At 36.5% G+C, this 25,012-nt stretch overlaps 1 protein-coding gene across 1 annotated transcript; it reads left to right on the top strand.

Moving 5' to 3' along the window:
• Window positions 1–10,409: 10,409 nt before the first annotated feature.
• On the top strand, window positions 10,410–24,208 carry LOC118648527 (A disintegrin and metalloproteinase with thrombospondin motifs 6-like). The gene is made up of 5 exons (XM_036294849.1): window positions 10,410–10,709; window positions 18,850–18,991; window positions 19,374–19,503; window positions 22,566–22,668; window positions 24,119–24,208. The coding sequence occupies exons 1-5, from the start codon at window positions 10,575–10,577 to the stop codon at window positions 24,206–24,208; spliced, it is 600 nt and encodes a 199-aa protein (XP_036150742.1). The 5' UTR covers window positions 10,410–10,574.
• The last annotated feature ends 804 nt before the right edge of the window (window positions 24,209–25,012 follow it).

Raw genomic sequence — 25,012 nt, 5'->3', positions numbered from 1 at the left:
ATCGTCAAAAAATTTGGTGCTCGCCAGATTATTAGACTAAAATATTCCTCAGACATCGTACTATCAAAAAACACAATGATCCGATTTTGGTGCTAATGTCAAATTAATTTTGACATTATGCAGTTAGCATAATGTCAAAATAAATATACGATTATATAAATTTCTTTAGAGTATGTAGATCAAAATTGCATTTACAATTAGTAGCAAAAGAAAATGGGAAAAGAGAAATCTTGAACAACATCAGATATTACATTCGGCAAAACTATTACGACGCGATTCGGAATGGAGTTGGATATGTTTGCGTTACGGTAGCTGAATACTCGCAGGAATAGGATCGAGCGAAAATTTAGGTCCTGTGGAATTAAAACAGTGGAAATCTCTCTCCGAGCATATTGGAGGAACTGCCAACTCGTATGCAATAACATTGGTGATTCTAGTTGTCCAAAAGATCTGTCGCTCGGATTATCACAATCGTTTCATTAAGCGAGCGCTTAGAGAAAGAAAACATATTTCTAGTTTTCTTTTAATAAAAAAAAGAATGAAAACATCCTTTTTTTTAATCGAAACTTATAACTCCGAGCGTTAAATATATATTCGCCGTCCATCTGCGACTTTAATTATTTATGCACCGACGCTGTTTTAATCTCGTATAAGAAAATAGATTTTTGCTTGAAATTTGTTCGAAGAAAAATAAAATCCTTTCATAAATGAAAAATTATTTATATCCCGAGATTAATACAACGAGTATTTTTAAAACGAAAATAATAGTGACGCAATAGACCAGTCCGAGATATAAATAGTTAATCACAGAAGATATTATTTAACTCGATCCAGAAATGAATTATTTGAAAACATGCTATTCAAGTATCGTATTCGTATTCGGTGGTCACCTTAGTACATAATATCAGAAACATAAAAGAATGAAACATTAGATTTTGATGGATAGCATACAGCCTCATTCTACAAAATTATACGACGCTATAAACATGTTTTCTTGTTAATCGATCTATTCTTTCTTATTCCTGTTTTCATATATATTTCCAGGTCACAAAAATGATACATATTGCAAATATTATTGCACCATTGAATCGATATGGTACATGCATTTAAAAAGTTGTATAATTATTACATACTCTGTTGGCGTATTAAATTTTAAGTAAACAATGCATCGGTGAGAAATAAACTGAAAATTGCAAAGTTTCAATGAATAATCTCAACTGATTAAAAACTTGTTATCAAATATGCCTCCAGATATATTACTAATTAAGCCAATTAAAAAAAAATTCGAAATAAATTTTTTATATGTTGCATGTCTTTTTAGATTTTTATTTCATAAATATGATGCCGTCGTATACGCCCTTAACTATTTTAAACAGTCGTTTGTTTTTTTGTTTGAAAAAAATTGCCTTGAGTTTCTGTTTGTAACTTAAACCCATACAGAGAGCACAGAACATTTCAGTAATAGTATTGTAGAAGTGTTGCAAAGTTGCTCCAACATTGCGGAGTGTTTTGTGGGAATATGCCTAGTAGTAACAAGTGTTAAGAATAATGAAAGATGATTGCGGAATTCGTTTTCGAGAGAACATTAATTAAGTCACATGTAACTAGCGCCTTGGTGCGAGCGTGACGCACTTTCACGTGGTACTTTAAGGGTCCGTCTTTTCGCGCATGTAGCGTGCTCAATTAAAACTCCCTCCCCCTCCTCCGAGATGTAGGAAATTCGGAGTGACAGGTTTAGACATTTGGGCGTGATCGTGGAATCCGCAAGCGTGGCTTGCTCGCTGTTTGAGGAGCCTCGCGCGCCTGCCTCGGGCTCCATTTGACTGCATTGACGATTCGCGCGGTGTAGTTTATCGGGGTAAGTTTCCGCCCGCGCGCGCGGTGTGAAACTTTCGTCGAGTAATCCGTTACGAAAGTTATCGGGCGTAACGTGCGCGGAATTTCCGTAAATACGGATAATCGAGAAACGTGCTAGCTACCGCCGCTGTTTCTCTTTCTCTCTGTGCGCGCTGCATCCTGGGCTGCCTCGCAGCTCGCAGACACGATTCGGGAGATCGAGCCACCCCTCTCACTCCGGTCGATGCCACATGGCTGCCAGTAACGATTGGCGCACGCAGAAACACTCCGACCGATGTTGTTCGGTACGTCGCAAAATAAAATTTCACGGGGCGTTTGTCCGCGAATCCGATAGGCGTTTCGTTGACTGGAGGGACTTAAAGTGAAACGTGGCGCGAGAAACCAGGTTAACGGAAAAATCGTGAAACGCAAAGCGGTGTCAAACCTTGATTTTCGGATTTTTTTTTTTTTTTACGTTTGCCTGTAGATATTAGTGGATACAGATAAGAGGGATATATCTATTTGTGACATTAATATGATAATTTCTCTTGTACATTTTTTGAAAATATTACAAAGATAGTTGAAAAGAAATTTATATACGGTATAATAATATATAAAATCTTCTTTAGATGTCTCTAAAAATTTTATTTTAATATCATAATAATCGTTTAGAGAGCACAATATATATGTGTGATTGTTTTGATAATAATAATATTAATAGATTCTATTTTTTGAAAATATTGTTTTTTTTTCTCACAACTTAATAAAAACTTTTATTGAGTGATGAGAATATATTTTTCTTAATGTAGAATACAAAATTCTTCACGTAAGTCATATCTGTTCAAGAGAGATTAACAAATTCTTTAGAGAAAATTTTATATTCTTGTTTATATATGAGATAATAATTGTAGATTTTAGACTTTTTCTCTTATAATGATGATAGTGAGATAATTAACATTCGATGAATCATCGATAAAAAAAATTGTGCATACTTTATTACTCATGTTTCTTACGCTCTTAACGTTGTACTTAGCAAATAGTATACTTTTAATTAAATATCGCAGTGCCCAGGTGCGCATCTCGCGGGATACGATTCCCTTCGGAACAGAAAACAGCCTCGCGTCCTATAGACACGTTTCAGAATGTTATTTTCGCAAGCACATTTTGCTCGCGACCTCCTCGAGCCTCTGTACTTCCTTCCGGTGCTCTCTCGTCCTTACCGGAATTCTTACCGGGTGGAAAAGGCCGGCTTGTTATCGTAACCGTCGTCACGGTGGAAAAAGGTGCCATTGTGTTTTCCTTTATTCCATCCACAAGAAGACGTCACTTCGTGGAAAGAAAGTGGACTCGTGACGTACTCGCTCGTATTACTTCTAGGTGTATCCCGCATCGCGACATTGCTCCACGGTTGCATCCCTTTTCCCGGCCTGCCTTGCCCACCTCTCAATGAGGGACTATTCACAAGATATTTTAACGGAGCGCGACGAATGGAGCTTCTTTCAAAATCCGACCCTGCCAAAAGTGGGCGGAACAGACAATGCATTCGTCGGCGACACATCAAACATGAAACTCACTGTTTTACATTTATTACAGACAGATGTATACGTTTTTAAAAAATCTCTTGAATAAATTAGCGAAAAAGAACGCGGAAATCAAATTAAAATGCTTTGATATTGTAGATCTTTTTCTCTCCAAAATTAATAAATATCTTTATTTTTAAATATATAATAATAAAATATTGACTAATATATACATACTTATTTAAGAATAAAAATGGTTTTACCAAGTTTATGCAGAATCTATTGTGTAAATTATTAATGATCCTACTCATCTTTAATGCAATCAATGTTTATTATTATCGGCAAATAAATGAGCATTGATAAATTAAAATTGATACGTGCTTTCATTTCATACGTACGCTTTCACAATAATTGGACACTGACGCAATGAAAATTGTAGCATATATACAATAAACGGATGAATTTTTAATTAGAATAAATGTGATTCAGAAAAATTTATGCAATACTATATTATTATGCATATTTGGTATATTGATAACAAGAAAACAATTTTTTTAATTTGCTATAATTTTACATATTGTTATTTTTTTCGAAACCTTTTTATTGTTGTCCAAACAAAGAATCGTTCTAATTTTTGAAATGATATAAAGTTATAATTATTTTGAAATATTTTATTAATATAAGATAATTATTATTAAATGTTTTATTAACGAATGACGTGAACTAGAACGGAAGATATCTTGTCTGTGCATATATATAAAAATACACAAGCAATTTGAATTTGTAGCATACTAAATTATTTCAAACTGTTTATTTTAAACTACTCATTTTAAACAGCAATATTTATTAAACATGTTAATAACATATTCACGAATAATTTTGAAAATAGTTATCTAATATTGTTCTTTTGTCCTGAGTACTAAAAAGATGCAAATTAATAAATAAAATGATAAATACGTGCTAATTAAACCTTGAATTATCATGTATATTTAAGTATAATAAATTTCAGTTAAAATAATTAACAGCTTGATTAAACATTTATGAATTGTTTGTAGTATTCGTGTGGACTTTTACGGACTATAATATTAACGAAAATAAACGGACAGATCGCATGCGACAAATAACATGGCACATGCACCTGTTCGTGGTTCCACGCAATTTTTATATGCTGAATGGAAACAGAACGAAAAATTCAGATAAATGTAATTTAATAAATATTCATTAACTATTTGAATTATTGAATGTTGACTTTGTACAACAAACAAGCGAAACGCTGCGCGTTTGATTTGTACACGGTTTATCGGTGCGTTGGTAAATTGGTTATTTTGTAAACAAAAATGGGAAATTAGTATAACCGCATTCAACGCTATATATATGTACTTGATGCATTCTTGAATTCTTTCCAATAAAACACTATTTGTGCAGTTGATAGTGCGATATATGCACATACATAACACCTGTATATTGTTGTTTTTTATTTCATTATTCAGTGAAATATATAAATGAAACATCCCGCTAGCTGTAGATTAAAATAATAGAAATTAAAATAATATCTACAAGTTGAAAAAATTTGATCAGCCGTTAATTGCAACTATTCATTAATTAATTAATTAAAATTGTATTAATAAGTAGGTAAATAAGTACCTTTCGAAGAAATGAGTCTGAGATATAGGTAGGCAATTGTTTATCGTCACGTTCAGGTGTCAATATATTTGGGGTGAAGTAATTCTCCCGAACTGATGTTAGAGCCTTTGCTGTATCTGCCCTCGTATCGTCAATTTTAAGGACGAAGTAAGTTGTCGCTGCGGTGTCGCGCGAAAGGTATTATCCATTGTTCCCGGAGTGCACGGGGTTTCGTAATCGGCTGAAACGTCTGGCGAATGCCCCATGGGTATCCCATCGGCGCAAGAGTGTTGGATGTAGAAACGCTTTTGCGTAATGAGTAGTTGAGATTCCTTGTTAAGGAGCGCTCGAACTCCGTGCTGCGGCTTCCGCGGTTCCCAACAGATTTCGGCGCTTCGCCGAGTTTCTTCCTCCAGTCCTACTTCACAGCCGATCTCGCGAAGGGTGCGGCATTCCCGCACTGCACTTCGTAGAGCGAGTCGATTTCGGTACATGTTATTTTGAGAAGCCAACCGCGTAATTACTCGACGAATCTCCTTTCCATTTCAAGTTTAAAATCATAACACGTAAATTTCTCTCTGGCATTTGAAATAATTAGTGGTACTTTAATTGAGAAATTGCATTAAATCCCCGCAAACAGCGTGTAAATAATAGCGCCGCTTTGAGAAAACAAGCATACGCTCTTAAATTCTCGAAAGTTTTTTAAACAATGTAAAAAAATATATGTATAACATAATTTTAAGGAAATCTTGTGAGTACAAGATATCTTTTAAGTACAAGGATGAAAAAAGACAATGAAAAATAGAGTTGTATAATTATTTTACTTTATTTTTTAACATTTTTTTTAATGCACTCGCCGAATGTTTTGTGATCTCGAAATTTTCTTGTGTCCGCGCGTTGGAAAGATTTAATTTTACAAATAAATAAATAAAATTTTTTTAATAAAAACTAGAATAGAAAAAACTAAAATTTTCATGTAAAATAACCAGTTAACATTATTTTGCATAAACCGGAATTTCGAAAATGTTCTGTTTTAAAAAATAAAAAATATTTTATAAATAAAAATTTATAAAAAAATAATTGTTTATTATTTAAATAATATTCCCAAATCACTTTTTGATGAAATTAACATAATAATATTATGAAACCCAAGTATATTTATTTTAAGAGTATCCACATTTCTATCTCTCTCCTGTTAATGAATAGATAATAATATCTGTGCCCTTTATCTTCTTCCGACTATCTCATATCGGGCAAGCTTCTGTGAATGAATAATTCGACAGAAAATTAATAATTCAGGATGCCCGGGAGTCATGTTTACACTTGTATAGCGGAATGATGCTATTCTGTATGTATTTGCACCGGAAAAAAGATTAATTGCTTGATAATATAGCTTAGTCATGAAAAAGGAAGAGAAAAAATAGACAATTTTTCTAGCTAAAAATAGATTTAAAGTGCATTTCGCGTACATTCTTTTACTTTCCCTCTCAGTAAATTATACATGCGATTGCGCACAGCAGCGAAACGAATATTCTGTTTCGCAGATTTCTCGTTTACTCTATAATACAAGTTTTTGTCACTTTTTTTTTTATTGACGTATTTCAGCATTCAAATTATCCAAAGGCATATTGAATGTACAAATCTTTAATACATATTTCTCAATATTATACGAATATGATGTCGTACAAGTGTAATTAAAATTAAAATAAGCATACTTTCTCATCTTTTTTATCATTTATACTATAATACCCAAAATAATTTCCTTAATCTAATGGTTCTTTTTGTTAAATAATAATAAAAACAATTTATATGTACGTAACATACTTGTATATAATCATACTAAAAGTAATAGCGATAAGTATAACAATAGAGATGTCTTTAGAAGGATATATATTGCTAAATAGTTGCAAACTGCTTTACAGATTATTTCTCTATAACATGGAAAACTAACTCAGCAAGTTGCGGAATCGTCACGTGCGAGCTAGTAGTAATCAAGATTGAGGGAAACAGTGGTAGTAGTAATAACGACAAACTGAACTTCCTTTCTCCTACTATTTCTCTCTACGTCTCTCTTAACGTAATTTTCTGATTTGCAAGAATTCAAATCGCTGCGAAAAGATGAATTAAACGAAATTTCACGAAATATTCTTCCAGAGAACATTTAACTTATCTCTGCTATATATCGATATGTTAAATTAAACAATTAAATATAACCGAAATGTTAAAATACTAATAAATACGTTGTTAGTGAGAGATCGAGAAGCGCTACTCTGATTTTGCCTGCACGAAAACAATTCGTTATTATCATTGAACAGGTATCTTGTAGGAACGATTACAATATGCTGCACGTAAACTCAGCATATATCGTCTGAATATACGTCGACCCAATTGAAACTGAACTCTGCGGCTGGCCGATCCGCGCTAATTAATTACTGCGCTGCCGGCAAATTCATTACAACAAACACTGTTCCTAACAATAGTAGCGGCGAATGTTTAGCTACATTATCCTCGCCATCCGTGTCGCTCGGCTGGAGCTGCTGTAGCCGGTCATATCGAACCATACGTGTAAATTTCGCGTGGCCGACACGCCATGCGTAGTTCGCACCTGCATATTTTCCATCGAATTTGATAATTATCGCGAACAGAGTTGACGCGCCGTGTGATGCCACGAATAATTATCATACACGACGCAGCGAAATGCGATTCCGCCACGTTGTTTATACCAAAACTTTGTCCCTGCGTGCAACTGACCACAATTAATTCTCTCGTTGAGAAATGAAATTAATCGCGATTATTTGCTAACGTAATGCTTATTTCAATATAATCTTTAGATTATTTTAAGAATGTTTGAGTCTAGGATAAGTTATCGATATATAAAAACTTGAAACTTCTTAGGCTTATTCTTTTTTCGGATCAACGATAAAAGATTTGATTGTAAATATCCGTAAATATTTGGGTTTAGAGGCAGCTGGAAAAAGAGAAACAACGGAAAATTCAGCACTAATAGTTTCTGCAGCGAAGATGACCTAATTTTGTTGCAGGTTTATAAACGAATAAGTGGATTTAAATAAACTTTTGCATAAATATTAAATAAAGAAAAACAGATCGTAGAAGAATATCTTGGCTGAAGAACCTTAAGGGCCTTAAAGACCTTGATCTTGCCATAGCATCAAATCTCTATTCCGCAAAGCAACTTTCAAAGTAAAAATCGCGATAATCGTCAATTTCCGGTAGGAGACGGTATTATAAAAAGAATTTTTACAAAATCTTAAATAAGAATATAATTCATATACAAGCATCAATTTTTTATTTGATTTTTTGACGGTTTTTAATACGCAAAACACTAAGCATGAAATTAATACTTTTAATGGATAATCCGTCACTAGTCACACGTATAAATTAGGGAGACACTTTAACATAGTATAAAAATATACGTTGCATAATTTTTGATTCAATGGTAATAAATAATATAATTCAATGATAATAAATGATGATAAATATTATGTTGTGGTATGCATATCGATAATAATGAGGGTGATAATGATATGTTACAAACATGATAGTTTCGTGTAGAATAATAATATAATTCCAATTAAGAAAAACAACTATATAGTCAACTGACTAGCTAAATTCCTTTATTAAGTTAAATAATTACAACGTTTCGACCATAGAATTTGGTCCTTCTGAAGTGATTACAAATTAATTAAACAAGTTTATTCAAACAAATTGGACATCAACACTTTGTTTAAAGTGCCAAAAAAAAACTAGATTGCATTATTTAAAAAGGCAAGAATAAAACGGATTGTTTAAAGAAAACTGGTGTAGTTTGTAGCATCAAATGCAGAACTTATAACGCGGCATACGTGGAGCAAACGAAACATCATCTCGAGATGCGGATTAAGGAACACATGAATGATATAAGGAAACATGAAAGTGGCCACTCAGTAGTCAGTAAACATCGTTTAATAATGAGCCACGAGTTCGATTGGCAATTCCCGTGCATTTTACATTGCGAAAATAATAAAAGAAAAACAGAGATTGCTAAAATGTTCTTCATAAAGAAGAATCTCGATACCATAAATTTAAAAAAACATACTGAGAATTTAGATAGTGTCTATAACACGATAATAAAGGCCACGTAATGTTTACTTTTAACATTCGGTAATGTTCCTATGTACAGAAATATTCAGACGCTTGTTTACGCTCATACACGTTTGACGACAAATATAATCTTGTTTTTAACTTCTCGGTTTAAATGAATTTGACTTGTCTTTATTATATTTATTGTTTCACCATCGATTAATGATTAGACACATAAGTCTTAACGAATTATTTTTTATGACGTTTTTTTTTTGCATTTTTTATATTTGTGCCCTTTATATTAATTTTAGAATTATTTGTAAATTTGCCTGCCACGGACTTTTGACGATTATAGTCTTGCAATTAATTAATTTGTAATCACTTGAGTTGTTCTTCTTTGAATTTAATTACTGGCGACAATAAGCGAAACCCTACTAATAACATAATTATTGCGGTAAAGTGATATTTCGTTGTTACGTTTAAATATTCGTTGATTTGAATTTCGGGAATTATATTTTTGTCACGGTGATAACGGAACACGATGCGAATGAAATAGATAAGAAAGCAAAGAGTTGGAAGATAATGAACGTTTCCCCATGGCGAACTTACATTGCTCGTTAACTTTGCGAGAAGTGAGGTAAACTCGCGGAGGCGAAAATGTCGATAGAAATACCCCGGAGATATCGCGGTCCAACTATAGAATGGTTAATTATAACGATAATTAGCGGGCACTTTTGCGATGGTAACTCTCGGCTCTCAGGCGTCGATCCTTCACTTTGGATTCGCTATCTCAAGCTCGAGTCGAGAAGTATAAATGGAATATGATTTTGCTCTAATTAGCTATCCCTGGAATTGAGAAACTTTGTCCTCCATACACTTCGACGTGAACCCATATAACAAAATACTTTTGCTATATATTAATGGAATTATCACTGCAGCAAGAAAAATACCTTGAAATTGAAAGAACTTGGTAAAAGACAGAGAACGGGTTAGAAGGCGAATTTATCATAATGGACCTAGTAATTATCTCGGAATAATATATCAAGTTATATACATTTATATCTAAAATTAAAATTGATTGAAAAACAATAACGGTTTGTTATTTTAAAGAAACATTGCAAAACCACCAAATTATCTGTGAATCAAGCTTAAGACCAGTTAGGAATCAATCGAGTCGTGATGTTAAAAAATTTAGATCGCTCGTTTCCGCGAAACGACGGCTTCTTCGAAGAGCGACTTGTAGCGACGTAATGACGTCGTAAAAGCGTTTAATGAGTCCGCCAGCGATTCAACGGATTCTTCTTTTCTGTGATTTCAGCCCTGTGAGAAATCGGAACGATTTTCCGCGCGGTACAATGCGCCGCCTTCAACAATGTGCCATACAGCGGGCAACTTCTCAAATGGTACCCCCATTACGACCCAGCTAGGCCGTGCGCTTTGATCTGCCGCGGTGAACAGACCCTTGAGAACGGCGTTAGACGATCGCGGCAGGAAGTGCCGTCGGGCGAGAAGACGATGCCGCGCGATTCCACGGATAGCCTGCAATTCGACAGCGACGAGACAATAGTGGTGCAACTAGCGGATAAGGTGGAAGACGGCACGAGATGTTACGCAGAGAGCACGGACGTGTGCATTGGCGGCGAGTGCATGGTGAGTGAATCACGTTTTGCAAAGTGTCTACAAATTTTCTTAACAGAAATGCAATAAACATGCCTTCAATATATTTAATATTGTATAATATATAGACGGAATATGTAGAGCATTATACATTCAGAAATCATTGTTACTAGTGCCTTTTAAAACGGTACATTTCTGTCGGACGTTCTACAACAGAATTTTGTGAAAAAATTGCGAATTGTAAATTGATTAAACAATGAAATTTTTTACGTCACTTATGATTAAAAACCTTAAACAGTATTTTTGCAAGTTCAATATTAACCATACGACTATTCGGATTTATTTGACCTAAAACGTATTTTATTTTCTTACTAATATTGTAATCCAAAAACTATTTTCTCTTTGATAGTTTGTGTGTGGTTTTATTTAAAAAATTTCTTTAAAAAAATTTTTATGATAACTTAAATGATATGATAGTAGAAATTTTCAACAAAACAAAACAATAGAGTTAATTAAAATTAAAATTAAAATGCTTGGGAATCATCTCTTTGAGATCTTTTGCTTTAAACATAGACAAATGAATTAAACTGGGGCGTCATTATTCCTCGTTTATTGTGACCTCATTGATATGACGCTTGAAGTGAAAACCAACCGTACTCGACTCTTTATCCCAATGCCCCTCGAATCTTCATCACAATGCGCTATTATGTAGAAAAGAGAATATAGCATCTATCTTATAAGTGGCATCGCATATCAAAGCACAAATTAAACGTTATACATTCTTCCAAAAATATTATTATCGATTAAATTAATCAGAACGAAGGTGACTCTTATTGATAATTATATTAATATTAATAACAATTAATATTATTTATTATTATTTGTTAACGTGATTTAATTTACATAGAATCTGATTGTAAAAAAATTTACAATTACACGGAGAAAATTTTATAGTAAAAACTATGTTAAATAGTGATTGCGGATCAAGGAAGCAATTATGAAAATTTATAATAAGTCTTTTATCAAATTACCATAGTATTTATACTACTTATGGTATAATTCTTTGAAATTTCTTCTTGCGGTTCGTGGCTGCTATCGTACACAATAATATTTACTATGAAATTTTTTCCATGTATGATAAAACATACATGCTAGACACAAGAAAAGACACATGAGCAATTAAATTATTATATTAAAAATTAATAATAAGTTATATTAAAATTTAATCTCTCTTACACTCGCAAAAAAAGTTTAATTTTTAAATATTAAAATGTTTTTACGTTTGTTTTCCATTCTTAAATCTTAAAAAATATTGAGTGTATTAAGTGGTATTAGATTTAAAACACTAGACCTGGTTGCACCAAAGTTATTTTAAGTGAGACTTAAATATATTTCCTTACTCAATTTTAAAGACAAAGATAAAGATTTGCGCCTAGTTTAAGTCTTCGCTTAAAAATCAACAAAACGTTGTTGCATCGGGCCTAAAGGCTTTTAAAACTGAAATCATTAACAGCTTTGAACATTTCAGTGTTTTAAATATAAATATCGTTTAAAACTAAAACATTTTCAAGCGTTAATATATGCTTTTATTTTTTCGTGTTCTATAAATTATAATTAAGATTGTTTAATTAATATATAATAGAAGATCTAATTGACAAAAAGATATAATTAAAGATTACTTATAAAAGTATTATCGTCAATATTATCTGCTCTTTAATTCTCTTGATTCTGATAAGAGGATAATTATCGATCTTAACCGCGGCATTATCGGAAACCATGGATCTGTCACGTGCAGACCGCAGTATATTAGATGCGAGGAGCATTAAGCGATAGGTACAGTGCACCGCTTGTCAGTCACTATAAATTGTCGGTCGATCAACACATGAAGGCCTTACTCATTAATTATCGAAATATAGCGATACTTACATTCATTAATTTAACCGCAATTTGGCCGTTAACGAGGGTACATTAAGGCTAGTAATTTCAATGTGATTACTTGTACTTTTGCATGCATTATTTGTATGCGTTTATATTTTTACATAGGGAATGTTTTTGATTAATTATTGAGAAAATAATTGATTGTTAAAAAGGTATATTTGCAAATAAAAAGTATAATTTAAAAAAGTTTCTACTATATAGGAACCATTGTACGTTTTTACAAATGCAAATATCGAGTAATTCGGATTGATTATTTAGATATACGGAAATGCATTCGAACTGCATAAATAATTCAAAATAATGATTTAAATCAAAATAACATTTTGATTTATTAATTCATTTAACTACTCGTTTGCATTGTTAAATCGATGGATTGCGATTTGCCTAGTACCTTGGGAATTTACATATTAAATTCACCATTGGTTTGGTCACCGCGTTTTGAACATCGATATAATCCGATCTGTAATTTTGATCGAATAATTACTCAATTAATTAATCAAGAGTCGCATGTGAGCTGAGCAATATCCCCAAAACGTTGCCTGAAACAATAAATTGGAGTAACCTTTACATACGTATAAAGGCTATATTTGAAACTAATTATATTAACGTAAATGCAAATTATATTAAATTATCGATAACATTTAATATGAAAAGTTGATATTAAATTAATCAAAGATCAGAGTAGGATAGCAAAGAGTGATAATATTAGAGAAGTTTCCGTGTAAAATAGATGATAATACGTAATGCTTCTGTAATTTTCCTGTATTTTTTCCATTAGACAATAAGTAGGATTCAAGAAGAATTTGACAAATTATTAATTAAGTAGATAAAAGCAGTGTTCTTAAATACTTTGACGGAGCTAGCCTTAAGCTCTGGATTAAACTGAAGGCGTTACTTAAGAATTTAACCGCAATTGCCACGTCTCTTGTCGAAACTTTGTAAGATGAAACTTCTAGAGTTAGTAGAGAGAAACTCCGGGGCCGGAGAAGATTCGCGCGGATGTCGGCGCGTATAAGCGCATGTACCGAGATAGTATCTTAAATGTATTCGCAACTCGTTGCTTTCTGGCATCGCTACAACACCAGCACGCTCTGCATCGTGTTGAGAAAACGCAACCTAACGAAGCTGCCAGGTCAGTCTTCTGCTAATATTTAACATGGGCGCGTCGAGAAGCCCGATCTCATCGTCCATTAACTTAATTTGATCAACGTCACACGTGTATATGTAGATGGCGTATGTATGCAACACCATGTATATTCCAGAAGTGTAACGTGAGATGATCATCCAGTATTATTATACAATAACCTTCTCTATCAGCTCGTCTTATCTAAGTAAAGAGAATTATAATTCTGAGACATATACATAATTTCTTAATGATTATTTATGAGATGCCTTTTAATTAAATTGAAAAGGTATCTTAAGTATAATTGAACATTTAATTTCATGTGTAATTTGACCATTTAATTAACTGTCAAATTATGATATGGATTAATTATTATAATTATTATTACGCTAAATTACGCATAAAGAATAATTTCTAAAATTATTTAGACTATCAATAATTTAAATCTTTTAAAGCAAGTGTATATTACATTTTGCACTTTTCTAAATTTTATTCGTCTAAGAAGCAGATATTGTCTTGCCACGCGAATACACCACGCACATCCTCGACCTAGTATTAAAATCTTAATTCTTTGATCCTAAATTAAATGAGACTCGTGATACCGCAAAACAACCAGAAAGAAATCGGATTAACAATAACGCTGGGAAAAAGCTCGCGCTCTCGCGGTGCGCTAGGAAATAATTAACGAATTCTCATAATAGCAACGCCCGTGACGCAGTCGCGGGGACAATATCTAATCAGCAGAGAAGTCCACGTAATTAAGCATTAAGCAAACTCCGGTAAACGCAAACTGGCTTTGCGTTATTAAAAGTGCCGAGTCCCGTTTTCGTTGTGGGCACGCCCGATGGACGCGTCGAGCTTTTTTCATTACGTCGCGTACTCGTTAAAATGTATCTTCAGGGCGAAAAAATTATTACGTTATTCCCCGTTGTGGTGGAAATTTTGAGAAATTACATCAATCGGAAATTGCGGTGATGACATTAGCGTTTCTCTTCCGATGTGTTTCAGGAAAAACGTATTAGCAATCTACGAACGTCCCTTCGACATTTTTCGTGAAATCTAAATTAAAACCTTCTTCTATAGTTTATTTTCCTCACAAGCAAATTTTAATTTTAACCAACTTGCAAAATATGTACTTGGGATTATACATACATATAATTATTCGGTATCTGAAGCAAATTACGCGCTACAAGTTTTTTGCATACTGTTATCAAAGTTAAATTAAGCATTTACCAGTGGTTCTTTTTACATAGAACAAAATTATTCTTTAGAAAGAATAATGATTTTGTTTTCTCGCATTAAGTTGCAAGAGAAATAAGAAAATATTTTGAATACCTACCAAATAAAAACACTCTTTTTAATACGGAAGTATCTTATTAAAGTTTGTTCTTAACTTTTGGTTTCTTAACTTTTTGGTTAAAATGCTATTTTCAGAAAAGATTTTGACTATGATTAATGCTACAGGATAAAAGGGAAAGAGAAGAAAGTAACCATACGAGGCAAAAATTTCCCTGAGTTCTCACCTATTTCTTCTACTCCGCTTGCAGTTTTCACCCAGTTCCTTCTTTTCCCTTCTAAAACCTAATTCTCCGTTTTCACTTGCTTATCTCTGAAGTAATTGATGTTCCAAAATTGAAACGAGCCCTTTTTCTCGGATTACCCTCAGATATCTAAAGCTGAAAAAGAGAATGCACATTGTAAAAGAGAAAATAGATGTATGATAAGTACATATTGAATCCGAGCCGTGTAGTCCCGGACAGGTACACAATAAATTTCATCGTGCCAGTGAAAACACGAAGGCGAATAAAGTGCCCGGGGGTTAAGCATCCCTTCCTCCACTCTGTAAATCCCATTCTCGAGAAAACTATGTTAAAAGGTAGAAACGAGTGCAAGGGAAAGGAAGGTGAGACACGATGGCGGGGAAATGTCGGTGGTGCGAGGATGGTAGAAAAGGCTGGGTGTATCCTAATGAGATAGCGACAGCAGGGAGTGCTAAGGACCAGAAAAGTACATGGACCATCGAATAGAATCTCAAGGCCGAATAATTGAATGCCAGTCAAATTTGCGTAACGAAATCGTTACGATATGGAAAATCGCGGGACATCGGCAATTATCGTCTCTACTAATCTCTCTGATACTTCAGTCTGAATGGAGAGTGTTTTGACTGAGTAATCGATTTCAATATTCAAAGTAGAAATATTCAAAGAAATATTAAAAAAGTATTATCTTATTTTTTGTGCAAATTTCCTACATTAATAAAATTTCCTTGACAGATTTAATACAAAAATATAAATCAGATTTTGGATATTCCGTTAACGTTTAAAATAAAGTATAAAATAAATCGATATTTTTTTATTAAATACGTGGTTTATTAAATACGCGTATTATATACGCGATGCGCAAATCATAAGATAAAGTCACGTAGTATTGATTAAAAATATTTTTCTAAAATTGCATTTTTGTCTCTTTGTCATATTAATATTAAATACAAGTTAACATGTACATATAATAATGATAGTGTCGATAACTTTAACTTGTTATTATTTTTCACCGTCACGTATTACAACGATTATTTGTGCGGAACCAGAGGAGGATCGCAGAGTACCATTAAGTCCCACGATATTTCATCTCTCACGCCCAGAGGAATTCTCGTTTTCTCCGGTCTTGTTTACTTACAGAAATAACGGGTTGCTTCGATGACCTTATCTTTCAATTATCGGGTCCCATCATTGATTTTCACTTTCGCGATAAAGTAAACCTAATCCGGCGCACCCGCATACCGTGTCCTTCGTATAAAGAGGCCCACGTGTTTAAGACCCGACATAGAGGAAATACGAAACACACTTATTTTTATATAAAATTAAATTTCGACGGATTCCAGATCTATCAGCTGTTTTGTACGATGAATATTGATCCTCCAGTTGTTCTATCTCTTTCTATCATTGAGTGAATTATCTTCGCGCTAGCAGGATGAAATGAAAAAGAAATTAAAATGATATAAGCCGAATTATTTTTATTGCTACAGATTACATTTTTCTTTTAATTAATATTATTATATTCCTTAATATTATTTTATTATTTTTATTGCTTGTATTTTAGAAGTAATCGCATATTATAGATTTTAATTGACTGATTAACTAGAACCACATACAATTATCTTAGAAAGAAAAAGTGTTCTTGCGATTATGCTAAAAATTGGATCTTACGCGAATGTATTGAACGTATTCTTTCGTTTGAGCTAGTTAGAGAATATTGCTCTCAATTCGCTCTATGTCCCGGCGCCTCTATTTCCTCGGAAATTTTTGCTCTCCTGTTAGCGTTCTTGATGCGTGAAGCCGATCGTGACTGTTAGAGAACGAATCTCTCGTTTCGAAAAGCGCAGAAATAAAGTATCTACCTAAACTGGCTTCTGCATTGATGCACTCGGAATAAAACTCGTAACGACCGCAATTCGCCGAATGACGATCACCAATGTTTAATGGAAGTATTTCGCAGAACGTTTGAAACTTGAACGATAATCGAGCCCGATTTCGATTGTGCAGCCAAATCGAACGGTCAATTGGGCCGAAATGGAGACCGTCGCGCCGCCGTGCATGCCGTACTGAATTTAGCGTGCAATTTTCGTTCGACAATGTCTACCTTTCATTAAATGAATACCGTTACATGAAATCGTATATAAAAAAAAAAAGAATGAATGCATAACAACAGATGGAGAATTTATGTGATTCTAGATTAAAAGTAGCACAATTTATATATCACTTATTATTTTATAAACAAAAGGAACATGTAATTGCACATAATATAAATTAATGAATTGTAAAATATTGTTATCCATCAAATTTGAAATTCCCGTACGTTGACGCGTACAACTAAATAATTAAATCAAGTTGTAAAATGCTAAACAATATAATAACTGTTCGCCTGCATTCGGGTATTAGGCAGAGCAAACGACAATCATGACTCACCCTCCAATATTGACTTTACTATTTTTTTCGTTTTCCGCCGAACAGGCGCACACCTTCAGTTTCGCCAGCTCCGGAAGTTCAATCTTTAAGCGTAGGTAATTGGAACGAACGATTTATTCGCGTCCCAGGTCACCGCGACGAAATCTCGGATTATCTCAATGCCGCCGCAGTTGATCGTACGAGGGAGATCCCTCGTTAGGCTCACGTCTCTCTCCTTTTTACCTCCCGCTCGTCCACCCGATGCTTTCTCCCGGCATCGCAGAGGCGCGTCCCACTTCGCTCGCGCCTTCGCCTTCCACAGTTTGCTTCCCTCTTCTCTTGCCCAGGATAAGGGATGAATAATGTACTCCCCGACCTCCGAGCAAACCTCCATGCAACCTGAATGACAAATCAGTTTGCCGTCCGAGCCAGGTCACGAATCGACGTCAGCTCTCGCCTCCTCCAGCTCTCCCAGCAGCACCATCTTCTCCTCCTCAAAGATTCTGAATTTTCGCGGGACGTTTCTCGCTCTCGCATGAATCCCGATGGCACGCCAACATTCGTCAACGTTCTTAATGTACCCGAGATGCCGACGATACTGCAAAACTCTTTCAAGCTCCAACCACAGCCGAAACAGAAAAATTTCCCGTCACATAAACAGTAAATCGATATAAGTGCGACGCAACTTCCGAATCAGTAATAAAATTTTGTAAAATTCTTGTATTCAGCACGGAACGTTAATTTGTTAATACTTGTTGAAAAAACTGGCAAAACTTTGAAAACCAAACAAGAAAAAATTTACACACACACACACACACACACACTCTCTCTCTCTCTCTCTCTCTCTCTCTCTCTCTCTCTCTCTCTCTCTCTCTCTTTTACATAATCAAATTTTTGTACGTGAGTAACTTTTTCCATTTATATTATACATAATTTTGATTTATTAATTTTTAATTTGCTGAAAATCCTAGCTACATTTTTACATAATTGCTATTATTATTACTCTTCATCATAAAATAGCACAACACAGAAATGAACATGTTTTTTTATTTTTAAGGCAGGATTATTTGTCTCGAATAGTGTGTTGGGAAGTAATAATGACAACCGCGGCTGAAATCCATTATATGGAAGACGTGTTTCACTAATCGAGCGTGGATTTCTGTTGCAGAAGGTTGGTTGCGACCTTCGAGTTGGTAGTAACAAGAACACAGATGCGTGTGGCGTGTGCGGAGGGAACGGATCAAGCTGTCAATCGCGATACTCCTGGAGTTTGGAATCGATATCCGCCTGTTCCAAGTCCTGCGGTGGAGGTTGGTAATTACTGAATTAATTTAGCCCATATTTCCCTATACAAACAATTACACGAAAACAAAATAGCTCGGCGCTTATGCGAAACTTTATTGATCGTTAAAATATTATCATCTACGGAACACCTGCATTTAATCTGGATCGCATTATGTAAAAATGTATTAAGCTTTCATAACACCAATTCAAAATATATTCTTCATTGCTGTTGAAGTTTTGCTTATTATGTTGCTGTAATTCGGACATGTATCACGTAACGGTCTACAAAAATAAACTGACATGTCGTTGTGTGGGGAGATAACGAGTGAAATTCACGAGCATTATTTGCATAAACGTTCGCTATCAAATTGGAGGGCTAATTTGTCGGTCATGTTTTTGCGCTAATAGGTTTCAAGATGGGGATGGCGGTGTGCAAATCGGCCGACGAGAGCGTCGTGGAGGACAGCTATTGCGATGCAAACAGCAGACCTTCGGTGAAATCCTTAATGCCGTGCAACACGCACCCCTGCACAACGAAGTGAGTACTTTCGGGCAGACTAAACTGTCTACGGTAGAACTGCATGCACGTCAAAGGAACGTCAGGCCGCTCTCGCGTGTACAATTGACAAGTGGATATTATGGGCGCCTCACCCCGCGAATTGCACGCGCGCGCGCGATTTTGCCAGTCAAAATATATGTACGTATTCAATATGATCAGAGAAATTACAAATTATAGACGAAATATCCGCTCGTGTATGAAATGTTACTTTTTCTCGTATCATTAATTCGCGAGTAAATCGCGTTTCTCGCACGAGGGATTTATTCGCTTGGGATTTTCAAGAAAGCGAGCGAGGAGGAGCAGGCGAAAAATTGGGAATTGGATACTCGGTACGGGCGATCTTTGTTTCTACAACAATATTTCTCTTCCGTCTCGCGAAAGGGTTGCGAGGCGGCGGCGGTTTAAAGCCAGTTTCTCTCGCGATGGGAATCGTCCGACGAACGACGATATACTCCATCCCATCGACGGGACTCAGGCAAAAACTCCTGCGAACTATTCTCTCTGGATCCATCAGACTCGCTGGGAAGTCGCTGGGAATAGCGTTGAAAGTTTACAGATCCCGGTATACAGGATCTCTTCTTTGTGTTATTCGAATTCACGAACTCGATGTTGACGATCGGCGGTCCATGTTGATCTGCCGATGTTTGGTTAAGGATTACTTTTGATTGCGACCGAAGACAATGTAATGGAGAACGTTAATTGTTTTCCCTAACAATTCCTAACAATCGATCGAACCGCGAGCTTTTACTTGACGAGAAATTAGTGAGTGGAAATCGTGCTGTATGTAATAAGCGCTACGTTGTAAAAATTGCATTTGGGAAACGTATCGGGTTCGTTTCGCCGAGCGGAACGGTAATCGCGCTGTGATATATCTCACTCGATCTAACTCACGTCACTCGATCGATCGATTGGTGAGGACGCAAAGAAAATTGCCGGTTGGGACACGCGTGCTCCTACGACGACGACGACGGTCTCGCTAATCGGTATAGAATCGTATCATTTAACGATCAAGATGGGACGGTTGGCCCCTTTATAGCGCGACACGAGGCTATCACAGACTCGCAATTACAGGCCGTTTCCGTTGATAAATTAGCAGCGAGCATCGATCGCGCGGCGAATGGGTCAATGGCTAATTGGAGTGGCCGCGAATTCAGTTTGAATTTAGTTCGGCTGGACCGAGCAAACGGTTCCATCCCTTCCCTCCCCAGAGAGGAGCGGAACTCCGACCGCCGTGAAAAGCCGCAACCGCGCTTTGAAGTAGCAATCCGGAAGTTATGATTTAATCGTGCATTACGACTTACGCCTTAGTTATTCACCGCTGAGGTTTAAGCGATCTCTACATCCGACCCGGAAGTCATGAATGATCATCAAAATTAAATCCAACTCTGACATTTAATCGAGAGACAGCCAACGCTAGCTCTAACTTTATATTACTTACAATACTTGTAATGATAAAGTATAGTATAATATAGATTGATATTGAAAAAATACCGGCAATAGACGTGCTCTGTGTAATGAGTAGCAAACATTACTGATGAACAGCTTATCGGGAACGTCTGCAAGATACCGATCATGTTGACACATACATTATGGATTTATCGCAGATACTAGTGGTAATGCATGTTAGACCGTGAACGGATTTCGTGTGATAAGGTCAAAACTAGCGCGTCGATACGGATCCAGTAATCCGGCGACCGAGTGCGATTTTAAAGAAGAGACACACGAGGGAAATTGAAAAGACCGAAAGTAATTAATTTCAAATATCGAGGAAGCCACCGAGCGGCCCTTACGGTTCCTAATGCGCGCGGCTTCACCGGCTCGGAAATTGAAGGTATCAAAGATGACTTTGAAGATCACGTGTAAAGAATGTCGCGAGATCGACGGCAAGGTCGGCGGTAATCGATGATCGATATCCTGCACGGTAAATCCCAGAGCCCCGGGAGTTTACCGTTTCACTTTGTCATTTAGCGCAATCGCTCGTACACGGAACATTTTTATGGCGTCGTGCATGAAAAATGCCGAGAGTGACTTTGACAGTTTTTCGCAAAAAGCCTGTTTCGTCGATGGAAGGCACTCCACCCAGTCACTTGGTAAATATCCAGCAAATCGGTATCTTCTCTCCTCACGGCTCCGCGTGCGCGCCCGACGGTACGTCGGGAAACCATCAGAGACATCACTCGAGAATTTTAATAGGCAAACGCTTTGGCATTTAGATTCGAAATAGTGAGAGACGTGTGAAAGGCGAAGCTACTTGAACCGTTTACTGATGGCGCATAAATTTTCGCAACGTAAAGAAAACGCGTAAGTTACTTGCAAAAAGATATTATTATGAATGAAAACTTTCGAAATGGTCGACACTTTCATTTTTTAATGGAGGATACACATCTTGGAAGAACTCCATTTTATTTCACGCAGATATTTAACGTTGCTCTCCACCTTATCTTCGTGCTCAGCGCGCATAAAATTAATATTGTGTCGCATTGCAGAAGACGTAATTCCACATTGTTCAAATGCCCGGGATCCGCGTAGGAAAATGGGAGCGAAATTGCGCAAGATTTTGGCAATTCGCGGCATGCGGATGTTCTCTTCGTACTTTTCGGGGGGACTCGACACAACCGCGCGATCCACGAAAGCCGAACGTGAAAAATGAACGTATCCACCGTATGTAAAAGAAACGAGAAAACGTATATCGATGAGAACGTCCGCCGCATTTTAATACGGCGTGTACCGAGCAGCGTGTCGCTCGTCCCGTCCCCGGATCATAAACTTTTAGTACATCGCGCGACGTTGACGGCACCTTCATTTTTTACACCGACTTTAAATAACGTAAGGCACGACGGCCGCACACCTTTGCCAACGCGACCATGGTGGAATGTTAATGCTGCCGCGGGTTTCATTAGCACATGCAACTTCGGTACGCGCGAATGCGGCCGCAAGTAAATGACTCTACAACAAACTTCGGCTCCTACAACAAATCCCGATGCGTTTCCCGTGTGATACCGGCACCTCGAGCTAACGTTCCCTTTCTTCTTTCTTTTCAGATGGATGAGCGGGGAGTGGAGTGCGTGCAGCGCGAGCTGCGGCGGCGGTTCGCGAACGCGGTCCGTCTTCTGCACCGAGGAGAACGGAAACGAAACCACAAAGGTAAATCCGGGTGAATACCTCTTTAATAATAAAATTTTCGTTCAGTTGAGTTTTCCCCTTGACTTTACGGCGATCTCGGTGGAGTTGGAGAAATTACTTATCTCTTAGCAACGCGAAACAAACGCGTTGCGGTTCAAATTTCAACCGCGTTCCAATATCGTGGAATAGTCCTGATGGTTGATATTACTGGTATTTATCTTGAACTTAACACGCTGTTATTTAGAATCTCGTTGTTTTATTTTATTTAATGATTATTATTAGTTTTCAATCTCTTCTCTAATTATTAAAGACACCATTGTCGGGAGAAGAGATGAGACCTCTCGTAAAACATTTACGGTTTCACGAGCACTCCGGTGTTTCGACACACAGACGTAATCAAATTATTTGTCTAACGATAAGAGAAATCAATACAATCACGCCGACCGTAACGCAGTTTCAAAAACCCTGCGGAGCGTGTTCGCGTCTGCCTTCAGAGAGATGTCAACGCGACTGCGGCGCTTTTTACGATGTAAAGACAAATAAATCTTTCTGGAATAAATCTGCCAGACGCGACGGAATCAGCGTTACGCGTGCACACGATAAAACGCCACATTTTTCACATTTCGCCACTGACGTTAGACACGGCCGTAATTCCGCCGCGCTTCCGCGCGGACGGAACGTTAACCATTCCTCTCATCTCCGGGAATTTTATGCCGTACTTTCGTACTTGTCTGCGAGTCGCATTTACATACGCAGCCCTGTCCCGCTTCTCTCGTGACGGTCTTGGAAGATTCCACGATCCCTAACCCAGTTCGGTTCGTTTAAACTCGAGGAGCTGTGCTCCGCGGCGAGTACACGCTGTCGCTCGCACCGTAAAACCTCCCCGTCCGACAGCTCTCACGCGCGCACACACACACACACACACACACATACACACATACACCGTATACAGACATAACAGTGTACGTTCATATTTCATATATACAGGACGTTCTGCGCAGCCTACAGCTCTAGACATCTTTCGAAAATTTATGCAGCGTATTTACTGACTGATTTTTCCTTAGGAAACATTTTTTATCACAATTTTCTCAAAAATTTTAAAGAGAGTATCTTGATTTTTCAAATTAAATTTCGGTCGAGAGAAATGATTGAATTCTCTACTTATTAATGGCTCGACGCTGAAGACTCTTCAGTATCGAATAATTTTATAATTGACGCGCGGACGCCTCGTCGTTTAAACACGCCTCATTTCGTTGACTCGTAATATTATAATAATATTAATAATGTTAATATTACAATAATATAATTCTAATCATCTCAAATTCTGCAATTCTCACTTGGAGTAAAGGGCGTCTTAAAAGAGAGGAAGGTTTTTCCTCAATTCCTCGGAGATTTCATTAGTATTTAATTTTCGGAGTTACTTTAGCTCGCCGGCCAAATAAAATTCTAACGGTATTTCTTGTTGTTGCAGCTACCTGATCACAAGTGTAGTGGCACGCACAAACCGCGTACTCAGGAGACCTGCAACACCGTGTCCTGTCCGATGTGGGAGGACCGATAAATGGAGCGAGGTGAGAGTGCATGCACGATTCTACGCGAGTAAAACGCGCTGGAATACAGACGGAGACACGGCGGCGCCTCGCTCGTATCATTTAAGAGCGAAAACGTTAAGCCTTCTCGCCACAATCACGGATTTAGGTGCATTCGCAGGGTCCAGTCGCAAACACACACAATCGCGCCCGACCATCCGGGCGTACGTGCACACACGTACACAGAGACCGCAACAACACGGCGCAGCTTGCTATCTCAACTGCGAGTTTTACTACAAAACGTACTGCCCAGATGGAAACAGGGTTAATGGTTGTGCACGATTTGCACGCTCCTTTACCCTCCGCGTAAATGTTACTAGGTCGTTACGCGTATAAAATGACCGATTCGGATAACTTGTACCCGGCGAAATTGTGATTTGCCTAGCAAGCGAAATCTACCATGCGCTTTATCAATTATTTCCTATTACAGACGTGAATGCTTGATTAACATATTACTTTCGGAAACTGATCTCACGATGTTGTCTTAATTATTTTAATATTTTGCTTTTATTGGAGCACTTGGCATGAAGCGATCGACAAAAAAGTAAGTAATTATTATACAATTTTTTATAATTGAAATAAATTTGCAAATAAAATTACTCTATCATGTTACGTTTTTGAGTTATTGAAGCTCAAAGTACTAAACAATTTTACACTTTTATAGTTACTCAAAAATGTGACAGAATAGATAATTTCACTTACAGATTTATTTTCAGCGATAAAAAATTTATAAAAATTACCTAATCCAGTCCGTGATCTAAACAGGTTATAATTTA

The sequence above is a fragment of the Monomorium pharaonis genome, unplaced genomic scaffold (assembly GCF_013373865.1).
Source record: "Monomorium pharaonis isolate MP-MQ-018 unplaced genomic scaffold, ASM1337386v2 scaffold_491, whole genome shotgun sequence".
Taxonomy (NCBI): domain Eukaryota; kingdom Metazoa; phylum Arthropoda; class Insecta; order Hymenoptera; family Formicidae; genus Monomorium; species Monomorium pharaonis.
Note: the sequence above shows the minus strand (reverse complement) of the source record. Positions and strands in the feature narration are given on the sequence as shown.